Source organism: Lutjanus erythropterus, chromosome 1 (assembly GCF_056507025.1).
Source record: "Lutjanus erythropterus isolate fLutEry1 chromosome 1, fLutEry1.hap2, whole genome shotgun sequence".
Taxonomy (NCBI): domain Eukaryota; kingdom Metazoa; phylum Chordata; class Actinopteri; order Lutjaniformes; family Lutjanidae; genus Lutjanus; species Lutjanus erythropterus.
Window position 1 is genome coordinate 11433372 of NC_139317.1, and position 21341 is coordinate 11454712.

The following is a 21341-nucleotide window of genomic DNA, read 5'->3' on the forward strand; positions in this document are numbered from 1 at the left end:
TGCAGAGACAGCATGAAATATCTGATGAGTTTGACGTGTATTTGCATTGAATTACAACCAAAAAGTAAAATGGCCCCAGGCTCTGTAACTGCAGGAATAGCTTAACATCCTGGGACATAAGACAAGATCAATACCAACCTCCTGTCTGTATGTTAAGTATGATGCTTTTTGCCTACCAGCACCTAAAAGGTGTCCTACAAACACTATACAAACTCTTTAAAGCAAGTTTAAATGCTTTCGTTTACTCTGACCAACCCTAGCCAACGCATGTACAAATGAACTATTTTTTATTATGGTGTCTTCTACATGGACCATAAACCTTATACATATAGTTTTAGCCTTTCTGCATATTATGTATGTATCCATCAAGTGCATATTTAAGACCAATTTTAGGGTTCCTGTATTACAGTGAGTCAGCTAAAAACATTTTAAAAATCAGCTGGAGGTGCTTGTTTGGTAGCAAAGCACCAGAGTATGAGAGAGAGTCAGCTGTTTCCCAATTCACTGAGCTAACGTTAGCTTCAGCAGCTAGCTAAGGGACTATATCTATGTTCCCAGGGTCCTATGTTCCACGTTCTAAGCCCTAACCCCCAAATCCTCACCCATTATGTGCTATATAGTGCTGAGGAACATAGAACCCTGGGAACATGATACCCTTTGTCATACTCCCCGTTATATGCCATTTAAATGTGGGGAACATAGGACCCTGGGAGCATAGGAATGACCCTGCCAGCTAGTTTGCTAGAGCTGACTAAATCTACTAGCGAGAGTTATTATTTCAGCCAGTAAACTTAACCTACTAGAAACAGGAAGTCTGTGTACCTGAAATCAGGGACCCACTGCTTCAAAAATAACTATCTTAAAGAGGGGCGGGGCCTGGTATCGGTTAATTAAGCTTGATTAAGCAACATTAACTAAGAGGGGCATGGCTTAACTGATAATAAATTAAGCTTGACAGTTTATTCTAGTGGTGATGTTATTTTTCACGAAAGCTCAGATTCTTTTCAATGGCTCTTTGGTGCGAACAAAGGGAGCTGAGTTGTACTTTTTGGCGGCTGCCTTCTTTATCCTTGTACCCAAATTTCACTGCCTACTCTAAATCAACTTCCTTTTATGAAAACAGTGAGAACTGCATTCAAAGCAAGGCAACTTTATTTAATGGATTTCATACAGACGGTAAAGTCAAAGTTGTAAATTCACAGACAAAGCAGAGGGCAGAGTGCAATGTTTACAGTGCAGATCGCTGACATTCAGTCTGACAATACGAGTGATTTAATGATGCTAAACTTAGTCCACTCATGTGAGATGAAGTTATATTGGTGGGATGTCTGAGTTTGAATCTGATCCAAATCTTACCTTATCATTATCCTAGTAATTATTTTGCAGATAAACCTAGTAACCCCTGCCCCCTACGGATGAACGGTTCTCGTAAAGGAACAGAATCATAACATCCGGCTCCCTTCACCTTGTGTACTTGGAAAAAGAATCTCAGTTAAAGGTAAAGTAACTTTACTATCTATTACACAACAAATTTGCCAACATTAACCACCAGAAGTTACTGTTACCACGCGGCAGCAGCAAAGCCCATCAGTATATTTAATAGAGCAGGAGTTTGTTTTATTAAAATCAACTTTTCATTTTTAAAAAGAAGAATGTGTTATTTTCAATAGAAAGTCTTTATAAATCACTGAGACTACCCCCCACGCTCACCTGGTCAATATAAAAGTCAGATATCTGCAGGAGTTGGTTCCCATTTTTCGTCATTTCTGGGATTTCAATGTTCAGTTGCAGATCCTTTACTGGAAAGTAGCCGAGGTTCTGGATCTGAGACAACATGGAGTAAATTATTTCAAAGCAGTGTTTTCCTCCACAGTAAATTTAAGTTATGGTGATGATGCTCTTGGCTCTCACCTGGAAAGTGAAGTTGAAAGGAGGACCGATAATTCCAGGCTCCTCCAGAGACAGCTCCGATTTGATCTCATACCGTGTCGGATTTGAATCCCTTTTGAAGTAAAGAAAAAAACAAGAAAAAGTTGTACGTAAGAAGCAATTACCTTCTTTTCATCTTGGCTTTAAAGCATATGTTGTTAAGTTCAATATGTAGTAATGCAGTTCTCATTCCAGCTACAGTATCTGCAACTTCCTTTCCCACACTGATATTACTCAGCATTTTCCAAATGGCATTAAATCACTTTGTTCCGGTTACTTGCACTTCAAAGTTCACTGCTTTTAAAATCACCTCAACATGCATCATTTGGTAACAATGCAAAACGGACAGACCTGGTGAAGAGAAGGTCTCCCTCGTATTTCAGCGAGTAATAGATATCGTTGAAATTATCAGCTGTGCTCACTTCCTCGCCATCACTGTTGAGAGAAATAGACCAAAATATATTCAAAGAACGTGAACAATGATAACACACCAGCTGAAAATATTTATCCTTATCTTAAAAGAATAGTTTGGATTTTTTTTTAAGTGGGATAATATGAAGTACTTATCTATAGTCAGTGTATTACCTACAGTAGACAGCGGTTGGCAGGAAGCTAAGCAATGTACTGCTGGGGACAGGGTCAGCTGGAAAATGTATTTTAGTCGCCTAAAAAATGTACAGCTAAAAAAAAAACACTTTTGGTTTAAGTGTATACTATATTTAGAACACTTTTACTGCTTTAACTTGCCGTCAGACAGCCTTTTTTGGGAAACTGTCATTATATAAGCCAAATATCGCTCCCGCCAAAGCAACCAGTCTTCATTAGTAAAACCAGTAATTTTACCTCACCAGACTCAGGAGTTGCTGGCATGGTTGCTGGTACTATAGAGAAGTGGAGACGGTGTTGGAGGCAGGCCTCCATTCATTCCTATGAGAGCTGCTCCGTGGCACAGGAGGCCAACTTCAGTGTCGGCGCTTCTGCATATGCTTCTGAATTGTGTGGCACATAGAACAAGTACAGATGAGTCTTTCCACTTTACAGATGAGCCGCTAACTTTCAGTTTAGTCTCTGTTAACTTGAATAGGATAAAATGATTTAATCGCATGGTTCTTTGAGACTTTCTAAATGTTACTGCTCAAATGAAGTGAATTCTGAAATGAGTCATTTTGTGGGGGTTGTGACAGGAAAATTTTTTAGACATTTTAAACCAGCTACTTTCACAATATAAGTCTATTTTGGCCACAGTGCATCATATAACATTTTCATTAAATTATATAGCCACTATGTCAAATTGGATTTAAAGCTCTGCACTCTTCCTCGGGGCTTGGTTGCAAATAAAACAAACCTCTCAAGGCAGCAGTAGACGAGCAACTCCCGTCTTCTGCAAGGTAAAATCACTGTTTTGGCAAGAGGAGTCTGGTTGAGCAAGAGGCACACTTTTTGGCTTATATAACAGCAGCTTCCTATTGTAAAAGGCAGTCTGATGGCAAGGTAAAGCAGTGAAAATATTCTAAATATAGTGTACAGTGATACGTATTTTTTCCACAGCAGTACATTGCTTAGCTTCCTACACTGGCACTCCTGCTGCTTCTCCAAACTGGGTGCCTGCCGACCGTCACCGTAGGTAAAACACTGACTACGGACACGTACCTCATACAGTGGCACTTAAAAAAATGTGAATGTGAATGATGACAAAATTGCTGGCTTGTTATTGGTTGATCATTTGCATCAGTCACAAATGACAGTTATGATCAGACCCCTCTCCATGCAAAGAGGAGTGGTATTTAAAATACAAATTTTAAATTTATGTTCATACCTGCCAGCCTCCAGGATAACCCTGACGTGGTCTAGGAAGACAGAACGACTGAACTCGAACTCCAAACGAAATGTTACCTACAGAGAGGGGAAAAATAAAGTTTAGGAGAATAAAAAACTCATTTATTGCATGGTCTAAAAATAATCCTTTAGTCTTTTATCAGGTTGTCATCATTACATTTTTATTACAAAAACACTAAAAGCAAAGGTCAAAAGCTCCATGTGCTACTGTATATACCCTTCCCAACAGTAAAGTTCCTGCATTGAGGATAAAGGAGTAAATCCTGCAATAACCTGCTGCATGTCTCAGGCTTTGACCCCAGGCAGTCGGCTGCACAGTTGGTGCTGCTTAAAGAGAGCCAGGGAATTTCCCCCTAGTTGAGGACAATGCCATAAATACAAATCAACATGACAACACACACAGACAAATACCCGGTTACAGTAAGAGTTAGATTCAGGGTAAAATATAAGCAAAGAGACAGAAAAGAGAAAAAAGAATACAGACGGATACAGAAGAGACAGAAAACAGGAAAAAAATACTGTAGAGGAATTCTAAACAAAAACAGAGGAAGGACCCGAGTCAGGAGAGGTGAGGTAAGGAGGATATTTAGTAGATTTGTGTGAGATAAAACATAGAAGTTTGGAACTTATAAGTACTATGACAGTCAATCCACATACAAGATCCTTAGTACAGGGAATCTCAAACCTATTACTCAAAAGTCTGCGGCTGATTTTTATTCAAGGTAAGTGGTCCAGAATGACTGGCGCCAACAAAATAATGTTTAATCAACTCACTTATAACTTTTACGCAACATAAATTCAGGTTCCAGACAGTTAAGATAGTCAAAATGCAGTGTGAGAAAAGGCAGTTCAGGAGCCGACAGCAAATTGTCTTGTGTTAAAGTTAAAGCTAATGATAAGGAAATAGGCCGCATTAAAACCACTTTCATCTGGGGAAAGGATTGGGAAAGTTGTGTACTGCTCAAAACCATCTGTTTGGAACATTCCACAGGTAAACAAGTACATTGGTAACAGGTGACAGTATCATGACTGAGTAAGAAAGAGGCATCCTCGAAAGGCTCAGTCGTTCACAAAAATGGATGGGCTGAAGTTCACCATTTTGGGAAAAACTGCGAATAAACCAGTTTAACCTTTCTCAACACAAAACTGCAGGAATTTCACCATCTTTAATTCTTACTATAATTAAAAGATTTAGAGAATCTAGAGAATCTCTGCATGTAAGGGGCAAGGCCAAAAACCAACATTGAATGTCCATGACCTTTGGTCCCTCAGGCAGCACTGCATTAAAAACAGCATTAAAAATTCACATAATTGTATAAAGGATTCTACATGGGCTCAAACACACTAAACTAAAAACTGTTTGTTGCTGCATCTACAAATGCAAGTTAAGATTCTACTATGCAAAGCAAAAGCCATATATCAACAACATCCAGAAACACCATGGACTTCTTTGGGTAGGAGCTCATCTGTGACGGACTGATGCAAAGTGGTAAAATGTGCTGTGGTCTGACAAATCCAGATTTTGGATTGTTTTTGGAAATCATGCATGTTGCGTCCTCTGGGTTAAAGAGAAGGAGGACCATCCACATCATTATTATCAATAACATCAGAAGCCAGCATCTGTGACAGTATGGGGGTGTGTTAGTGCACATGGCATCATGGTTAACTGTCACATCTGTGAAGGCCCCATTAATGCTGAAAGGGACATACAGGTTTTGGAGCAACAGATGCTGCCATCCAGACAACATGAGCAGAGCCACATCCTGTGCACGTTACAACAGTGTGGCTTTGTAGTAAAAAAGTTCAGGTACTAGACTGACCTGCCTGCAGTCCAGATCTGTCTCCCATTGAAAACGGTATATTATTGAAGCACAAAATACGACAACAGAGACTCCGGACTGTTGAGCACCTGAAGTCATATGTCAAGCAAGAATGGGAAAGAACTTCACTGTCAAAACTTCAACAATTAGTGTCCTCAATTCCCAAATGCTTAACGAGTGTTGTTAAAAGAAAAGATGATTGGTAAACATGATTGTTGAAAAGATGAGTGGTAAACATGACCCCTTCCCAACTTTTTTGGAACATGTTAAAGGCATCAAATTCAATCAGTTAATCAGTTTATACATTGCATATCTTGTCATTGTACTGTTTTCAATTGAATATAGGTTGAAAGGTTTTTGCAAATCATTTCAATCTGTTTTTATTTACGTTTTACACGATGCCCCTATTATTTTGGAATGGGGGTTGTACTATTGGAGGCAATGGTAAATTGTTTAAAGTTTTTTCATTTGAGTTCCATATATGATTGGCAGCAGAGAGCAAACTAAGCTGAGCTGAGGGTTGTTTACAGTCCTCCTGAAGCCCCCTGACCAGAGAGGAATGCATAACAAGGTTTACAGTAGCGACCCTCCTCCATATAGACTGACTCATCCTTGGCAGACCACAGATATACTACATACATACATACAAGCATGATTACCCATTTTCATGTCATCCTACTGTGTTGGTGTAAACTGATCCCTGTCTTTCTTCATTATGAATGACCTAGAAAAGAAAGGCTCATGTTTTTGTTCAGCCCGTTTTCAAAATAATTGGATGAATGTATGTGATGGTCGTTTAGAAGAAATGTAGACAAAAACACACACACACACACATGTGAGCGGTATGGGTTTGGAAGATATGATTGTCAGTGGCTAGAGGATGTTCGTGCGCCAGCATAGTTGAACATGGAAATTCAGACAGAGCATGAAGCTCCCCTTTCTCCTGTGGGTTGATGTAGTCAGCCCACATCCCTAAGCCACATTCACCGTCCATCATCAAACAGTTACACTCAACAAAAATATAAACACAACATTTTTGTTTTTGCTCCCATTTTTCATGAATCGAAGGAAAATATCTAAGACTTGTTCTATGCACACAAAAGGTTTATTTCTGTAACATTTTGTTCACAAATTTGTTGGAATCCATGTTAATGAGCACTTCTCCATTCACCTGTCAGGTGTGGCTTGGAGAGATACTGATCATTAAAATTATTAACAGCCTGATTATTGTACATTTGTGCCTTGGACTGGTCACATTAAAATGCCATTCTAAAATGTACAGTTTTGTCTTGAAAAAAGAGATTTATTATTGATTTATTTATCATCATGGATGTTGTCAATAATAATAGTGTGTTAATTCTGCACGTGTTACTTAGCATTGAGCTTACCAGCTAAATTCCTGTCCCTCTGTAAGCGTTTAGTGGTTCAGCCAGACACAAACGTACTATAAATTGGTTCCATAATAAAGAAATAGGCCCACAATAAAGAGAAAAAAGTGATTCCACTGTACAGCAAATACAGTTCAAATGCAGTTTAAAGAAATGCTCAAGTATAACAGCCTGTGTATGTGTTTGTGCATGAACTCTGAGTGTGTGTTGTGGAATATTTGAGTCTATTCACTGACAGAATGCATGCCATAAAACATACATTTGTAAAGACACAAACCAATGTTCACAGTCATCATTTTTATCATTCCTTTCCATCATTGTACTGTAAACAGCAGTCACGTTTCTCTGCCTCATCATAATAGCCTGTTTCTTGTTTGCATGCACATGTAGCTCAATTTTCATGTGATATGCTTTTTTTTTTTTAGGTGTGTTAATATGGACTGACATTTATTCTGAAACATTGCTACAATGCTTGTATGGATGGAGATCATTTTGGTTTTAAAACACAGTTTTTTAAAATACCTGTGTGAGTGTGGACTATATCTAGTTTAGGACTAGTGTGGAGTGGTCTTTAATTATGATCACGCCAAGGCACACCTGTGCATTAATCATGCTGTTTGATCAGCATCTCTAAAAGCCACATTGGCTAGTGGGATGGATTATTTTGGCAGAGAAAAAGTGCTCACTAACACATTTTTTGTGGCTTTTTAGCCATATTGATAAGGCAGTTTTAGACAGACAGGAAATGGGGTTGAGAGAGGGTGGAAGGGCCACAGGCTGGAGTCCAACCCTGGCCACTGTCAAGGACTGATAGCCTCCGTATGCACAATCTATCAACTGAGCTACTGGGGCACAACTTATGCAGATTCGACAACTTTGTGAGCAAATTTTGGAAGAAATAAATATTTTGTTCATACCGAAGTCTTAGATTGTTTACTTCAACTCATGAAAAATGGGAGCAAAACAACAGTGTTGTACTTATATTTTTGTTGAGTTTATTTACAGTGATTAGTAACAGTAACTAATGCTCCTTGTCCGTGTGTACATGCATGAGAAACAAAAACACTTCTGTCACCACTGACGTGCACACAGGGTATGAGCTGTAGACCTCACTTTGCTGCAGCAGTTGTAAAGTTTACAGTACATGCTAGTTTTACACTGGTCAAACGCAACCGGAAAAGTCAAAACAAGAGTGATAAGTGGCTATTTTAGAAGTCTTTCCCTGAGGTTCCTACTCTCCCTCGACTAAACAGCGGTTTAGGCAGGCTTGGCAGCGTCTCCAGCGTTCAATCAGCCTTGTTTAACTCTGTGCCACATTTTGAAAAGGCTCTCGACTGGAGCAGATCAGCACTGTGGCTCTGGATGCTGTTCAGACCGAATGACTGGGTATGAATCACTCAGTAAGTTTTACAGGGTGACCAGGGGTCCTCTTGGTTCAGTAGTTTGGGAACTAACAGAGAAATGTGGTGGTATTTTCGTTGCCCAGGAGACGTCTATTGTTTGTGATAATGACGTGGTCAGGACATTTCATGAACTCTTTCAATCACCTTCATTACTTCATTCCTTCAGTGTTTGTCAGCAGACTTTGTATCAGTAAAGAAAGTAACAAAGACTATTGTTCAGACATTAATGGAAAAGATGGCTTATGTATAATCTGCTTGCTCTTTAATAGCTTTTAATTTCACTGTGTGATGTACCATCAGTGTCATCCATGTCAAAGTTAATTCAAACATCACTCTCTTAAAAAATAAAACTTGATGCCCGGCTGTAAAATACACTGGAAAGAGCAGAGTCTCATAAATATTGTTGACATTACAAGCCTGTGGAAAGGCCTGGAAACAGCAGAATTCAATGTGAGAATCAGTTACAGATGAGAAAAACTATCTTTCCCTCAGTCTCACCTGATGCAAGCGGAGGGAAAATATTCTTACTGGCTGAGAAATAAGGTTCTTATATTCTATTTACCCTGTTGCTAAGATGTATCTAGATAATAATGTAATTACAACCAAATGGGATGTTGCTAATTTACATTTTTATAGTGTACACAGTCAGAGGAAGAGGGCATTGCTTGACTGACTTTTATGTCTGGATAAGGGACTGCTACTTTACCCTTTAAGAAAATTCTTCCAAAACATGCAAAGTCACATTGAGAGTGTGTGAGTGACGGCAACAGGACTCACATAGGTTATGGCTTCAGTCCCAGAACTTATCCAAACTCCATACTGAAGGTTTACAGTTACACCAACATGTTTTTGTGCCAGTGACAGAATGTTCAACACATGAAAAAATGTGGAGGTTCATTCTCGACCTTGAGAATAGAAAAATACAGCCGGCCTGATGCTGGATTTTTGGGCCTGATGCCGATAACAATGTTAGGGAGTGAAAAAATTCAGATATCAATCTACTGGCCCTCAACACTGGTGACAAAGTTATGTGATGGAGGGAGGATATTTACACTTTAACATTTACCTTTATTGTCGAAAATGGCATCATTACAATAAAACAGTAAACATTCAATGGTATTTTTTATTAATTGTAAATAAAAACGCTAATAGAACAAAGAATATTGATATATTCAAGTTGCAATAAGAAAAAGGATCGAACACACATAAAATGCTGACTATAAAAAAGCAATAAATCAGCATTATATTGTGTGAGCACAACAGGCAATATATACGTCGATACAGATATAGACGATATACTGTAGCTGTGATGGGCCAATGTTGGTCTATATAGTATCTGACTCACCTCAACTGAGATATAGTATCTCACCTGACTATATAGTAACTTGAATTTAAGGTCTACAGGTTTAATAGCATGTGTCTGGTCTTGGAAACTAAACAAAGTATTAAGTTTCAACATCAAAATGTGCTTTGAAGGGCCCATCCTAGAACTGTAAATAATGTTGAGTCACAGTTAAAACCTTGGAGGATATAAATAAAGATAAAGATCTTGATCTTAATCTCTAATGTGTTGTTTTGTTTTGATGAGACACTAGAAGCTTTTTAAACTGCTGTAATAATACAAAGCCATATTAAAATTACAGTTGCTTCCTGCTCACATTTGTCATAGTTAGAAAGATAAATACAGAAGGATGTGTTTTAGTGTCAACATTGCAGATTCTGATGTCAGACTATAGAAAGAAAGGATCTGACAAACCAGAACTAAACTGGGCTCGTCCGGTTGGCTTGTGGGTCTTATATTAACCAGTGTGGTTTGTCATGGTCATCTAAAGCTTGCAGCATGTGTTTTGGGTCCCTGTGGTCTAATATGGCCCACATCAGTGTTGTTTCAGCCCCAGAGTAGCGACACAATGCGGGCTGTGAGATTTCTCTGTCAGGGTTGTGGACATGTTTCCAGATTTTCATTTCAGTCAGAAGTGCAAGCTTCTAAACAGTTTTTTAAAAAAAATCATTTTTGAGAATCAGTATGAAAGCACTAATATCGATGATATTTATATGGCTGGAAAGATCAGCTTTTACATCTGTTTTCCATTCAGTGAGTGATAAACACAGAAATGATGACTCTCACCTAAAACATATGGCCTTCTAGACCCAGGATAAAAATATTAGATATAATATAGAACTAGAATTATCCCCTTACTCTTGAATGCCTCTGCCAACCAGGCAAGTTGCATTTTACATCCATGTCTGTCCAGATTCATATAATATATGTAGTGAAAACATAAAAATTTAATAAAAAGTAGTAAGTGTATTTCTTGGCAAAATGGAAGTTCTCACTACATCGACATGTATGATTTCAGTGAATAATCTTCAGTGAGAAACATGCCGTCTTCACTTTTGAGACCACTGCTACAGAGGACTGACCGAGACCAAGACCAAGTGTTTTTGCAAAACATAATAATGTGGTGACCTCTGACCTTTAGATCAATCATTCATCATTCTTCACCCTATTAGTCATTTGTGTGAAAGTTTGCCGTAATTAGCATATGAATTCTTGAGTTATGGCCAAACACAAAACCTTTGACCCCCAAATTCTTGTAAGTTCATCCTCAAGTTCAAACGAACTTTTGCGCTAAACTTGAAGAAATTCCCACGAGGCATTCCTGAGATATCGTGTTCTTGAGAATTCAACTGCCTGATGGACAACCCGAAAATATAATGTCTCCGGCCACAGCTGTAACATGGAGGCAGAAAAAATGCTCCAGATTTGCAAAAGCTGCAAATCTGCCAATTCATTATTTTGATTTTACAACCACAAAACATACAACCAGTTAAGTCTGAATGTGCTGTTATCAGATTACATAATGACAAATAAACAAATCAGTGACTGTGACATTTTTGGCTTTAAACTTGTTTAAATAACAAATAGATTTCATTGAGTGGGATATCTTACCTGAGTTTTGGCCCTCATGAACGGAGCACTGACATTGCAGATCTTCTCATTCCTCAGTTTGTCCTCAATGTAACACTCTATTTTGATGTCAGAGTTGTCCTGGATCAAAAACAATAACAGTTCAGATTGACTGGTACTGGTAGTATTAATATAGAGATATTCTGAAAACAACGCCTTCCACCAGAGGGAAAAATCTGCATGACAATATGCAATTAAAGGCTGAAACACTAATAAAATGCTTTCGGCAAGATAAAATCATTAGATTTCAGGATGTCAAATTGTCAATATTGTTTATCTATCTCAGTGTCCCTTCTTACCTTGCTTTTCTTGCAGAACTGATCCCACTAAATGGCCATAAATGAAGTGTAATTTTATTATTACAACTATTTGATTGAATCATCAGGAAAGCTCATCATCTAACCTAACATAGATCAAGACCAGGTCTTGCATAGCTTAGTTAGTTTCAACCTCTACAGTTTGAAAAAATGCTTGCCACACATGTAGGCATATTGAGTGTCAGGATCCCACAGTTTTCCCGTTCTTCCTGCTGATTTCTCATGTCTGTATCCACTTTTGTCTTCTTAAGGGCTCATGTTTTTGCTTCAGCAGCTTATAAAAAGTTAATTCTGGGTTCTTCACCCTGTTGGTGGTGCATCCCACCATGCAACAGCTTTTAGGCATTTTTCCTTTGTCTGACAGCAGCAGTCAATGGATGGCGATGAATTGCTTTCCCCTCCATTATAGGTTTTGTCTCCATCAATTTAGCATTGGTTAAATCTAAGAATCTTTTCACACAGTTTAGGAAAATATGTTCTCATCACAAACCACATGAAGCACATGAGTTTGGGTGATGATAATGTACCTTGACTATGAGGCTAGAGAAGCGTAGGTTGGGTGTGTAGGTGATATTCAGACGAGCATTGTAGGCGTTCTCTCCTTTGTTCTCCAGCCGGACGTCCACCACCATCCTCCTTCTGTTTCCCTCTATAACCCGCAGAGATCCCTCGCTCCCTCCTTCACTTAAATGGCGGCAGAAAACACCACGAGACTGCACAGGCTGCGCACAGAACTGACTGGGAGGCAGGGAGAGAAAGAAAAGTGAAATCGTAAGTAACAGAGCTGCCGAGGACCTTCAGTGTGTTAATACAGTATGTATGAGTATTCTTGTGTGTGTGCTACAGTGTGTGTTGTGATGATGTGTGTGTGTACTTACCTTCGAGTCATCAGGTCATTCATACTCTGCAGTGCCAAATCAGGTATGCAGCGGTCATCCTCGTCACAGCCGTTCCAGAAGGGCAGCTAGCCAAAGAGACAAGCTTTGATGAGCCAGAAAAACTACAAATTCTTTCCTTTCTGTGGTGATAATATATGGAAGTGCATTTTAACAGCTTGAAAGCACAGAAAGGGAAAGCTTGCAGATTGTCTCTCACCTCTGTCCTCACAACAGTGGGCCAGCTGTCATCAAGAACTGGTCCGTTATCTGGATCTTGTAGCCCCACTTGTGCAGAGAACACTATGGGCCTTGCATAGTCTGTGGTCTCCTAATGTAAAACATTAAGTTCAGAGATCAGCCTGTGAATTTACTCTATCGTGGCACTTTATCTATGGCACCCAAATATTTTTGGCTCTCAAAATGTTTAAATCAATGTAGAGGATATAGATATGCACAAAATATACTATCATAATCTCATTTTAATGTGCAGTGTGTTGGTTCTGACCAATGTGGGAGACAAATATCAATAACTGTATTTTAAACAGATAGTTTGGATTATGTAAAGTGAGGTTGTATGAAGTATTATGGCTAGTGTATTACAGTAGATGTAGGTACAGCAGCTGGCGATTGACATGCCCCCACTATGGGGAAGCAGAGAGGGGAACCAGCATAGAAACTAAGCTTTTTACTGCTGTGGAAAAGAGTCAGCATTTTATCCACAAAAGATCTATCCAAAATAAATCAAAGTTTAAATGTGCTCTGTGGGATAAAATATTCCAAATATAGTGTTCAATTCAAAGGATATTGATTTTTAAAATTTTTTAAGTGACTAAAATTTGTTTTGCTGCTGACTCTGTCTACTGCAGTTCATTGCTTAGCGTCTGTGCTGGTTCCCGTCTCTGCTTCTCTAAACTGGAGGTGTGCCTACAGGCATCTACGGTGGTTACTACACTGGTAGAGATGAAATACACAAACATTCAATGACACACACATTAAAATAATTTTCCTTGTTTTATATTGAAAATCTCTGACTGATTTGACTATCCCTTTAAAACTGCGACAGCTGAGTGAAATAGGCTTTTCTGAAACTGTTATGTTAAAAAGTTTCCCCGGAATCTGACTTGCAAAATACAGTAAAGCCAAGCACACTTATTCAAAGGTAGAGTGTAACACTGGGATACATTTGTTTTGGGATGAATTATCAACTTTGAATAAACATAAACAAATACAATTAAAGCCAATTCTCCTACTGCAAGTTAACAATGTCCTCTATGAGACCTTTGCAGGCCTCATCCTGGGACTCACCATGACGTGGAAGTAGATGTGTTCGCAGGTCTCTTCTCCAGGAAGGAGAGTCAGGTTTTGAGGCTGCAGCTTGGCCGGGCTGTCCAGTATGGCCCGAGGATTGAAACGTCTCTCCGCAATGGAGACATTGTACTTGATCCCTGGTGGGTCACAGAAAGAGTAAAGAAATTACACATCAATGTGAAATCTTAAAATATCCTACAGAATTCTATTTGTGTCCAAATGCTGCTAAGATGAATGGCCCTCTGCTCTTACTTAGGTTGGTGCAGACTAATTGACAAATGGCAGCAGCAGGCTTTGGTAAATGACATCACTGTAGCAAGTCAAGGCAATATTAGCTTGACTCTGAACATATGATGAATGTGTGACCAACATATACAAGAATCCAACCCCTCTGTCTTCACTACTGAGTCACTTCCAAGCCACATTGTTTAAGAGGCTTTCCATTTATTGCCTCGTGTTTTCATGGCAGGAGGAAAAATCTACAAGGACTGAACTTCTGCACGCGTTACGTTTGGGGTCAAAGAGAGAATTAGAGAGCGGCAGAAGCCTTAATGTCTTATGCAAAAAGATCTGGGCAGATAATGGATACTGAATTGGAAGCTTTTCTCTGCATTTCACCACATCACAATTATCTGTATCAACTATTACAAAATGTTTTTTTCCTTAGAGCAGCAGTAATTTACAAAACCTTTTTCGTGCTGTTCTGACTTGGACTTTTCAAGAGCCATTCAGCTTCACAGCAACATTCGTCATCAGTGTATTACCTCAAATGTCCACAAAGCACATCTAAAAACTAGTTGGTTATTTAAAAACATTACTCTCAAATACTGTAAACAGATATTTACCCAAATAAGATTAACTTACAGTACTGAGAGAAAAAGTTCCATTCCATGGAACAGACCACAGCAAACTCACAAACACCCGCACATCTGTCATGCATTACTAGCCAGACACGACAATGAGAGGGAAATTAAACAAACGTGTTCCACTGTATGCGACCGTGGAAGACAAGATAACTCGCTCTGTTCTCCTTCTACTCTGTTTTGGCACATCTGATAGATTCGATAAAGATGTTGGCGGGTCAAGAGGTTAACTCAGAACACGCTCTCCTGCACCTCTGCTTCCTCCCCACTGAAACTGGACCCCGCCATCACATTTCTTAAAACAAATGATGAGCCAAGAAAGATTGAGGGTTATATGCAGGTGGCACAACACCCATCTGCAGGACTGTTTTGTCTGTGAGCTGTCGACACCAACAAACAATTAGAAACAACTCTTTTGTTTTAAGCTGAGTAAGACAAAGATAAACCTCTAGCTACATTCCAACCAGCGTTCAGTCAATAAAAAGAACATTTGATAGCCTCAGTGTGGTCCAGATATACCAGTGTTGGAGGCAGTATCATTAGCTTTGGCAGAGAAATAGCGATGAGATCAGAATCTCTTACTGCTCGTGAAGAAACATTTTGCTTTGGTTTAGGCCAGCGCATGAGGGATATACATTCAGAATCCCGAATGTATTTTCTCACTTTAAACCAACCATGTTTCATCCTGTCATGTAGCAAAGTTCAAACAACAGTTGAACCATACTGCAACTATCCAAAATATAAATTTCTCTCCTCAAGTGTATCGGTAAAAATGATCTGCTGAAGCTTTCAGAATGTCCAACTGGCAGCACCTTTTAGTCTCCGAGTGTTCCACATATTTCTTTCCTCTTTTTTCTGTAGATTTGATGACAGGGTTCTGACACCTTTTCCAGTTCATGCATTTTTCAAGCATTTCCAAGCTTTTCTTGCATCTTACAGTCGTGTTAAAAGACATATTTCAACACACTTCATATATATACTGCATATGTTTAAAACAATTAGGACCTATTACATTAAATTCATATTAAATCAAATGTTACTGTGATGTAAACAACCAAAAATATGTTTCATTGATATTTTTAAAAGCAGATCTGCCTTTAAAGTCTGGCTTTTAATTGAATTTTATTTATTTTTATTGCCTATTAACTTCCACATCTTTCCATTTTATTAGATCTATTTATTATTATCAATTTATGTATTAAACACTTTGTGTTGCATTTTGTCTGTAGGAAAAGAGCTATAAATGAAGTCTGACTGATTGAGCAATCTTGATACCATTCTACAGAAGAGAGATTTTAAAAAAAGGAAAACACAACAAAGTTTCATCTTTCAAAATGTGTCAAATATTTGTGAGTAGACTTGGCATCCTACATAATCTGTACGAGGAAATATTAAACAATCACTCAAACAATATCTAGAAAATTCCATCAAAGATTGACAGATCACGCTAAGTGTAGCCAAATGTGGAGAGTGGCCAGCGAGGCTCGAGCCGAGTCATCTTCATTTTGTGTGAAAGGGAAAAGCAATTAGTCTCTCTCTCTCTCTTCTTTCATTTCTTTACCTAAAGAGAGTGTTTTATAATGAAAGTAGTGCAAATACAATTTCAAGCAGTTTGAAGCACTTTAGCCAAGCACTTTTCAAAGCTTTACATTAAAATTCAAGTGTCTTCAAAGATTTCCAGCACTCATAAGAACCCTGTGACGGTATGAGCAATAAGTAAAAGGGTCTGCATTACAAATAGGGTCATCAGACAAACGTAAGGCAAAGACAAGAGGAGGACTTTGGAAACTTTACTGAGATGTTTTCACAGAAGTGGATTATTTTTACTGGCTTACCAATTTCCTGTGTGGGAGGGATCGCTGTCCTGGCAGTAATGTTGAAACATACAATGGCTGACATACAGGTCACGTCTTTGCCACCTCGCTGACAGTCCTTCACAAAGATGTTGATCTTACTGGGCTCGAACCTGACAGTGGTATATATCCGGACAACGCTCTTCGACCTGTGAGGGCATGAAGGTGTTCCACGTGAAGCCAAAAGAAATAACTCTTTTATATTTTTGACAATGGTATTATTGAGTGAGTGAAATACTAACCAAAGGAGAACGGCAGCACCGAGGGAACCCACTGCCAGATCCACTGAACCATCATTGTTCATGTCCATTGCGCCGTGGATGCTGCGGCCAAAGTACTGCAGGCCAGGAGCCAAATCTACTGCTGCTATCCTCTGAGAAACAGACAGAGGAAGCAAGCTGAGTCAACTAGGGTCATAATGACAACAACCACGGTTTATAAGTGTTTGATTTAAGTCATTATTAGAGCAGTCATATGTACAATTAATGCACATTTGACCGCATGTGCATTTACAAGAGTTTATTCAAGAATAAAAAAGTTTCCTCCATCAGTCCAAAATAATATTTCTTAAAATATATCTCTATTTTCTCTGTGGTACTGTGAGCTCATCTCACTTATCATTACCAAAGAGCCAGAAATAGTTCAGAAGTACAACATACGACATTACTTCAACCGAATTATGAGAACCATGAGTTTCTGTGCCTATTCTAGGATTTGTGTAGTCTCTGGTTTTTGTATTTTTTTAAGCCCGTCTACTGCAAATACTGTATTTTACAAAAACTACCAACCATTCGAGCAAACCATTGACTGAAACTGTCCACTGAAACTACCTCCTTCTGTTGAAAACAGTACTGTCACAGAGGCAGCCTCAGATTAACATATTTTGTGATTCTCATCCCTGACAGTCACTAACCCCTCCTGTGACTGCAGCCTGTTATTGTCCACTTGTCCAGTAGCTCCCCTCAGTGTGTTCCCATCAGCTCCAGTCACCTGATCTCCACACACACCTGGTCCTAATTCCTTCATTAGTCACTGAGTATATATGCCAGGACCTTTTCCCCCAGTTTTCTGTTAGATTGGCCGTAGCCTGGAAACAGACCACACTGGACCACTAAACAATCTGGTTGGCGGGTGGTGCTGTATGCAGTACTGTGAGTTGGGCAGTGTTTTGTTATGGCTTAACCGCTTCTAAGCAGTAAAAAATGATGGTCTGGTCACATGCTTTCTCGTAGTAAAGCTTAAAAGTGCACTGAAATATGTATCTGAAAACATTTGTGGTTAGAAATAGGCAATGCAGTCACAGAATCCTGACTCATATTTGATCAGCACTGCCTAGTTTGACAGTTTAATCTGATGTTTGTGAGCCTGGTGCGTTACTCCAGAGAGAATAAAGTAGAGTGTGACTCACATTTACCCAAACACATTTAGAGTGAACAGTCTGTCAACTTGCCGGGGCCTATCCATCAGGTACCACATGGTCAGACCTCCTGCTTTCCACAGGTAGGTCCATCTGTGGGTGCTAAGTACTACATGACACACCCCTGAAACGGTCACTGTTTGAATACAGTTAAGTCCAAAAACTACTTGGTTAGGTTTAGGAAAAGATAATGGTTTCCTTTCAATTTAAAGCAGGCAGTTATGTCAGGGGGTGCATCATGAAGTGAAGTGAGTGTGTTGTGTAGTCTGGGAGACTGCAGATAGACCCTGCTCACTCTCCATAGAAAATTAGTAGTATCGACTTAGTGTTGACTTGACATACGTCATTGCATCCAGCTTGTCTGGTGCTTTAGTGTGTCTGTCCTTTGTTCTAGTCACCTGTCTGTAGCCTGTCTGTTTATGACTTCTGTCTGTGCCCTGTTTATGCCTGCCCTCTTGCTCCTAGTCAGGTTTTGTTTTGTTTGCCCCTTTCTTACAGATTGCCTGTTATTGACCACAGTCTTGATTTTGGACCTAGTAAACTCCTTGCACATATGGGTACTTAACTGTTTCAGGTATAGAATGAAACTTGCTTGCTAGCAAGTTTCAGGTCTCTGCAAATTCATATTTTAAGGATACTGAATGGAACATAAATCAATTGCTGCATGCAAGGTGGAAAATCAAACAATAAATAGTATGCTTTCAAAAATGATAAGCAGTAATCTGCATGTGATTATAGTTGTTGGGCAAAACAAATACATTAACATTTTCTTTTAACTGTACTTGTACATAGCACACCTCCTACCTGTTTGTATTTGCGTAGTATTCTGTTGTGCTGGCTAAAGAAAACATAAATGGCTCCTTTGTGGTCGTCTTCCAGTGGGGCTCCCACCACCAAGTCATTGAAGCCATCACCGTTCAGATCGGGGACAGGAGCGAGCGCTGAGCCAAAGCGAGCGTTCTGGCCACCATTATGGATTTCCAACGACCCTTCAAGGATGAAACGATTCTGAGGGATGAAGGGAAACATAATGACATTAAGGCTTGTGATGTCATATTTATGAAGTCATAATTTGTCATCTTTTTGAGCATATCTTACAGCATACTCATAAATATTCTTGATATGATATATATGTTAAAGCTTTCTTGTCTTGCTGCTACCACAATGTATTTCTTTTCCCATCGATTCCAACTTCATAAATAACTCAAGACAACTGCCCCTTAAGGAATAGTTTACATTTTGTTTGACACAAGGATTCGTGCCTATATACGTTAGCAACAATGTTGATGAGCATACATTAACTTTAGTGTGGAGTCCCAGAGCAGGAGATCTGGCTGCTCATCTAAAAATGAACTACATCAAAGAGAACCAGTAAACAAAAACATTTTAAAGCCACAGCACAAGATGACAAAAACCTTTCATGTATTTCCAAAGCTTGTTCCTCCTCCCAGACATCACTACAGTATGTCCATGTATGAGTAACTGGATGAAATGCTGCATCATGAGATCTCCAAAAACCTGGTTCTTATTGTTTTGGCTGATATACCAACAGGTTACTATGGCATTACAAACACAAACGCTCAACTCGAAGCACCTTATAACCAAATAAATAACATGTAAACCGTCTTTCAACATCCAAAACTACCTGCGCTTTATTTAGATTGTTAACAAAGATTCTCATTTTGTTCAGTCTATCACTCACTCCAGCAGGGTCTCATATACCACAGTAAAGACAACAGCAGTGTGCATGTTCGATCGCTGCATTGGGCTGACAACCTTTGAAGTTCACCTTTGTTTGAGCCTCCTAAAGAGGGTTCAGATTACGCTGAGGTGAGTATTCCTTTAGTTTTATTAGTCTCTGTTGTAGTTTCCAGAAAAGCATCAGTCTACAGCATTATGCCTCATGTTTCTGTATAAAATATATTTTAAGTGTAGGTCAGTGTTGGAGAAAGTATATTTGACCTTTCCTGGCTACCAGTTTCCCTTAAAGGAATTGTTCGGTTTATTTGTAGTGGGAGCTGTATGAGGCACTTATCAATAGTCAGTGTATTACCTACAGTAGATGACTGTCGACATGGCCCCAGTTTTGAGAGACAGCAAGGGTAGAGAGTGTAGGAAGCTCAGCAATAAACTGCTGGGGACAGATTTAACATCAAAACGTATTTTAGCCTTGTAAAAAAATCAATTAGTTAAAGTATACGCTATATTTTGAACATTTTCAGTGCTCTAAGTTTTCATGAGAGCTTTTTCCAATAGAAAACTGATGTTATATAAGTCAAATATACTTTCTTGCTCAACCAGACTCCAATGGCAAAAACGGCAATTTTACCTCACAGAATACAGTAGCAATTTGTTTTTTTGGTGTGTGTTATTGTGTGACTATGGTGTTAAAGGTTAGTTCTGATTCATGGAAATCACACAACAACACAAACAAACTAACTGATCAAGGCAGCGGTGGTCCTTCAGAACTCCTATGCAAAGTGAAATTACTGTTTTTGCAAAAGAAGGAGCTAGGAGAGAGAGAGAGAGAGAGAAATATTTGACTTCAGTAACACTGATTTCCTTTTGGAAAAGGCCGTCTGACGGCAAGGTAAAACAGTGATTGTTTTTATAGATGGCCTGTTTTACGTGGCTAAAATATTTTTTTCTGCTGACCCTTTCCACAGCAGTGCATTGCTTAGTTTTTATAGTGGTATTCCTCTCAGCTTCTCCAAACTGGGGGAGCGTCAACCACCATCTACTGTAGGTGAGACACTGATGATAGATAAGCACCTCATACAATCCCACATAAAACTATCCTTTTAAGACCCTGATGTTCCAGAGATTATATTTACTTCTGCCAGATCAGCAAAATAACTTGCTGCCTGAGCAATTGCATCAATATTACAGTCGGCAAGTGACTCACAGCATCTTCTGTCAAAAATTCTGCCCTATCTATTCAGGGGTTCATGGAAACATCCCGTGACTTCAAAGAAAACTGTGACACGCACATGCACAGACAACAAGCCTTTACAGTATGAATACATGCACAAATAAAAGCTGTGCAAGACAAAAACTTTATTGGAAACAGGAGCATATGCCTATTGTATGTCATATCTAGTGGACTGACGTGCCTTCTGGCAGAGTTAAGTTTTCCAGTCAAAGGGCTGAACTGTTCTTCAAGTGATCTGTCATCTGTTTATTTGGACATCTCATAACAAGACAGAGGAAAGGGTTGTTGCCCGGTATCCAGCTGAGTTTGCTGTTACGATTATCTTAAAATCCGTCTTTAGTCATCTAATCATGCTGTAATTTATTTTTCTGGAAAAAGTAACAAACAAGATTTTTCTTATCTTTCCTCTAATCAAACCAAAGATAA

The 21341-nt window shown here is 39.0% G+C and overlaps 1 protein-coding gene across 1 annotated transcript in view; it reads right to left on the reverse strand.

Moving 5' to 3' along the window:
* The window catches only part of itga11a (integrin, alpha 11a), a 75857-nt gene that overhangs the window by 7386 nt on the left and 47130 nt on the right, over positions 1-21341 (reverse strand). Inside the window, exons 14-25 of the mRNA XM_084742295.1 lie at positions 18788-18991; positions 16809-16939; positions 16549-16715; positions 13848-13987; positions 12760-12870; positions 12543-12628; positions 12192-12402; positions 11330-11428; positions 3746-3822; positions 2281-2364; positions 1912-2002; positions 1711-1824 (exon numbers count right to left, since the gene is read on the reverse strand). Of these exons, the coding sequence (XP_084598421.1) occupies positions 1711-1824; positions 1912-2002; positions 2281-2364; positions 3746-3822; positions 11330-11428; positions 12192-12402; positions 12543-12628; positions 12760-12870; positions 13848-13987; positions 16549-16715; positions 16809-16939; positions 18788-18991 (1515 nt within the window). The remainder of the gene's footprint in view (positions 1-1710; positions 1825-1911; positions 2003-2280; positions 2365-3745; positions 3823-11329; positions 11429-12191; positions 12403-12542; positions 12629-12759; positions 12871-13847; positions 13988-16548; positions 16716-16808; positions 16940-18787; positions 18992-21341) is intronic.